This window comes from Plasmodium reichenowi, chromosome 5, assembly GCF_001601855.1.
Source record: "Plasmodium reichenowi strain SY57 chromosome 5, whole genome shotgun sequence".
NCBI classification, from domain to species: Eukaryota; Apicomplexa; class Aconoidasida; order Haemosporida; family Plasmodiidae; genus Plasmodium; species Plasmodium reichenowi.
This window is the reverse complement of record NC_033650.1, coordinates 316282-321767: the sequence shown is the minus strand read 5'-3', so window position 1 is coordinate 321767 and position 5486 is coordinate 316282. Positions and strand designations below refer to the sequence as shown.

General features: G+C 22.1%; 1 protein-coding gene across 1 annotated transcript; it reads right to left on the bottom strand.

Annotated features, from left to right (window-relative positions):
- Positions 1 to 495: 495 nt before the first annotated feature.
- Positions 496 to 5447, bottom strand: PRSY57_0509000 (phosphatidylinositol 4-kinase, putative; the record flags this gene model as incomplete). Its single annotated transcript, XM_012906161.2, has 4 exons — positions 496 to 594; positions 710 to 798; positions 932 to 1247; positions 1338 to 5447. 4 exons carry the CDS (start codon positions 5445 to 5447, stop codon positions 496 to 498), a joined length of 4614 nt encoding a protein of 1537 aa, XP_012761615.2.
- Between the last annotated feature and the right edge of the window lie 39 nt (positions 5448 to 5486).

The following is a 5486-nucleotide window of genomic DNA, read 5'->3' as shown; positions in this document are numbered from 1 at the left end:
CATATACAAACTAAAAAAAAAGAAAAAAAAAAAAAAAGGTTAAAAATAATTGTAGTAAAAAGATATCAATATATTGTTGTATAGTAGATTTTTTATATATACACATTAAATACATATAAAAAGGGTTACACATATATTTATATATATAATATTATTATATATACATAAACAGTCATATGGAAAAAAAAAAAAATAAAATAATAAATATATATGTAAATAAATAAATAAACAAAAAAGAAATATAAAGAATAATACGAAAATAAAAAAACATTCTATAAATCAATATTTAATATTTTTATAATAAAACTGTTAAAATATATATTTTTAATTTAATTCCTTAATTTTTTTTTTTTTTTTTTTTTTATTTAAATTTAATTTATAAATATTTTAATTCTTTATAAATACATATATATATATATATATATATATATATATTAATTTGGTTAATATATAACATAATTTAACAAAATAATAAAAAAATGGTTTTGTAATAATTCACATAATTCCGTTTGTTATTCTTTGAAAGTAATCATACTGGACACTTCGAAAATTATTAATGGACGCTTCAATTAAGGCATTAATTCGTTGAATACACTAAAAAAAAAATAATAAAATAAAAATGTATTATATATTGTATATATATATATATATGCATATGTAACATATCTACAATTATTACTATAAATAAATTATTTCCTTTTATTTTTACCACATCGACTGTCAGATTGGTCATAAACCTTTCTTTCAAGGATTCTATACAGAATTGTGTACCGTTTGCAAAACATGGAATTTTTAAAGCTGAAAAGGAAAATAAGAAAAATATATAACAAAATAATTATACATATAATTATATATATATATTTATATGTATATACATTTATATAATAAAAAAAAATTTGTGTTTCACTTTCATATATATTATAAAAATAACCTGGCATCATTAATTCAACGAAAAGAATAATTTCTTCTGAATGTTTTCTAGCCTCTAGAAAGCCACTAACAATAAGTCTTCTGAAATATTCATAATTATCTGATTTTTCTCCATCCATAATATCTAAATATTCTTGTGTTAATTTGAATGGGGATGTTTCAAAATTCACATTACCAGGTGAATTTGTTAACATAAAGCCATAATCTATGTGAATTAAATGACCATCTGAATCTAGGAGTAAATTTCCATTATGTCGATCCTTTACTTGGAGTAAATACGAAATTAATGAATATGCAGCATGGCTCTCAATAAAGTTCTACAAAAATAATATATACATAATATATATATATATTTATATATTTATATATTTATTTATATTTATTTATATGGTTCTTTTATTTGTTACCTTTTTTGCCTCAAAAATAAAATCCGAAAAGACTATATTAAAAATTGTAGAAATACTATCTGCTCCAAATTTTCTTTTTAATGAATCAACTGAACAAGTATCATTAACATACTCTATTATACCAGAATTGGAGCCTGTTACAAGTATTTCATATGGTCTTAACCATAATGGTAATCCAGCATTTTCAAAAATAATTTTAAATTGTTTAATTAGTTGTGAAGCTAATAATTCTTGTCTTAAATCATCTCCACCTTTTATTATAACACATTTTAGATCCCACGTTTTTAATTTTCCATAAGGAGAAATTTTTCTTATTCTTTTTTTTTTTTCTTCAAACAATTCACCCCATAATAATCTTTTAATAATTTTACAATTTTTTTTTTTAAATTCTTCATTTAAATAATTTTCAGGTTTAAAATATTCACTGAGATCTAATATATTGTTTGGGAAGTTACTAATGGTATTATCTTGGTTATTGTTACCAGTATTATTATTATAACTATTTATATTATCATCATCGCTATTATCATCAGTGTCATCATTTTTATTTTTTCCTCTGTGATTTGTTGTTGTATAATATGGAGATAATTTTACCATATGTTCATTATAATCAATAAATTCATTATTTGAATTTTTTTTCTTCATTTCTTCAAATGTTTCATTCTTCTCTATATTTTTTTCAACTAGAATGTCATCTATACCATTACTTATAGTTTCTATCGATGTTTTTATATTATTACTTGTATTATCATATGAACTTGTATCACATTTTTCAAGGTTGTTATTCAAATAACTTGGCATTGAAACAGATCTAGAATTTAATAAATAATTTTTTTTAACACAAAAAGAGGATGAAGATAAATTATCATTTGTTGTTTGAACTTTTTTTGTTTTTTCATCATGATTAATATTATCATTATTATAATTTCCCTTTTGTTCTTCTTCAAAGTTTTTCTTTTCATAATTATCATCCTCCTCGTCATTGTAATAGACATCGTCATCGTCATCGTCATCATTTTCGTTTTTTTCTTCTTCTTCTTCTACCATTTTTAGTCCTAGACATTTTTTTATAAGTGCTAAATTTTCATCCTCTTTAGACGTAAACGATATCAAATTTTCTCTTCTCAAATCGTTTACAATACAATTATATACATATATATCATCCATTTTTAAAGAATTTAAATCAAAAATATTTTTTTTCTTTCTCTCTTTTTCTTTATCCTTCAATTTTTCATTATTCGTTTGTTCTTGTTCTTTTGCATATTTTTTTTTCTTACTGTTTTTTTTTTTTTTATCTTCTAAGCTTATTCTATTTTCATAATCGAATGTATTCAAATTCTCTTCATAATATCCATAATTTTTTGAACAACAAAAATTTCTTGACAAAATGAGGCTCTTTCTACTATATTCTTCTCTTACATTTTTTGGTTCTTTACTTTGTACATCACTATTATAATTATTATTATTACAATTGTAATTATAACAATTATTATTATTATTATTATTATTATTATTATTATTATTATTATTATCTTGCTGAAAAAATAAACTTTTTTTGGTATAAAAAATATTATCGGAAATGTGACTAATATCTTCATCCAAATCAGCAACTTCAAACATTAATAAATATGGTGCTCTCTTTTTAGAGAAAAATATTTTACATTCTTCATTATTAAAATGTAAAATTTGTAAATTATTATAACTTAAACGATTATTTGTATCATTATTATATGTTGAGGACGACATACTTTCTAATGGTATACACAAACCTGTCATGGCAAAAATATTTTCACAACAAGCCACTATACATCTTCTCATATTCATCCAACTATTTAAAGAATATATAAATCGTCTTAACAGTTCATTACGTAGATCAATATCTGGTTCAGCAGCTAATAAATTAGAAACCGATATAAGCAAATTAATAAAATTATTTAATAAACTAAAATAATCACATCGTCTTTGTTTCATAAAAAACTGTTGTAATTCTTCTATCATATCATAACTATAATTAAAATCAGGAAGTGAAAATTTAGAAAAGCTTAAAGGATTACCTAATTTGGAATAAGTACTAGGTAATTTTACTTTAGCCCTAGCAATAGATAATGAGCCTGAATTTATAATATAACATGGAGGAAGTTTAGGACATGGTGTCGTATGTGCTTGTTTTAAATTCTTTCTTTTTAATATAGGTGTTTTTTTTTCTGATTGAAGATTTTGTAGATTATTTTCACGAGATATTTTATTGTTATCTAACGAAGTAACAACTTCTTCCTTCAGATTTTTATTTATATCCCTTTCTTCATTTTCTTCTGAAGATATATTTATGATATCTTGGTGATCTTCCCTCTTAACCACATTACCATTATCATCATTGCTAGATTTATTAGGTAGTCCTTGAGAAAGTGTACTATCATTTGAATTTTTATGATTACGTAAAAATGATGTAGTGTCCCTTTCTATTGGATTACTGACATGCAAATTTTTTAAGGTATATGAATTATATGAATTGTTAAGACATTTATTATACATTTTTATTTTGTTTAATTTTTCATTAGTTTTAATTTTTTTTAAAATAAATTTTCTTTTGAATAAAAGTGGATAAGCCAAATCAAGAAGATATGATTGTTTATTTTCTTCAAAAGACTTACATTCATTATTTAAAGGTTTACAATTAACAACAGCCATTTCAATTTCTTGTATCATTCGTTGAGCTAAATCTTTATATTTACTAGAATTGTCTTCAACTATAGAATGATATAACCATGATAATTTTAAGGCAAAATGCATTGACTTACTAGCTTTTTCTAATAAGAAACGATAAAGAGATGAAGATTCATATCTTACTAAAGATATTTGACTTAACTGAGGTAAATAAAATAATATATCTTCATATTTTCTTTGAGTATATAAAGAATTAACTAAATATTCATGTACACCAACTTCTTTTCTATCATATAAATATCTAATATGTAAATGAGTATCAAAATATTCACATCTAAATAATCTTAACAAGCTACCTTCTTTTAAAGTATTCTTATTATTCAATTTTAATTTATTTTTTTCTGTATCACTATCATTATTAGTTTCATATATATTATTTTTATCTCCATGAATATGATTATTTTCTTTCATATTATTACAATTATAAATATTATTATAATAATAATTATTATAACTATTGTTCTTATTATTATTATTGTTATTATTATTGTCATTATTATTATTATTATTATTATTATTATTATTATTATTATTATTATTATTATTATCATTATCATATTTTGTCTCATTATTTATTTCATTAATTATTTTCGGTTTAGACGTAGGACATTCCTTAAAAATTTTAGAAATGCTTTCTCTTATTTGAATTTTATTATTTTCGTTAGCGTCTTCTTTATGTTGTTTTTTTATTTCTTCATTTTCTAATTTTTTTTCATACATCTCAATTATTTTAATATTCTTTTCTTCATCGTTCGTGATTAAAGTATGGTCTTTTAAATTTTCTTCAATCTCGTTATGTGAAACAATATTATTATTATTAATGGAATGTTCTTTTTTTTTGGGGGGGGTGCAATGTAACTTTATCATATTTTTATGATAATCATCGTTACTATCATCATTACTATCTTCATCATCATCACCATCATCATTACTATCTTCATCATCATCACCATCATCATTACTATCTTCATCATCATCACCATCATCGTTACTATCTTCATCATCATCACCATCACCACCATCATTACTATCTTCATCATCATCACCGTCTTCCTTTTTATCAGTGTGTTCATTCATATTTATATCAGCACGCCCATTCTTCTTATTTACCTTTTTATTATCATCCGAATTATTTTCATTCAAATTTTTATTTTCTCTATTTCTTAAACGCATATGTGTAACTTCATCTTTATATACTTGCGTATTATAACTATGTTTGTATAAATGTTTATATATCGGTTCACCTTTTAAAAAAACCTTTCCCTCCTCATCTTTTACTCCTTCCTCTTTTAAATTTTTTTCTTCTATTATAGGAAGTTGACTATTTTCAATGTCAACTTCATTCAGATTTTCTTTTGTTATGTTGTTATCTTTATCATCCTCCATTATATTATATAAATCATATTTTTTTTTTTTTTTTTTACT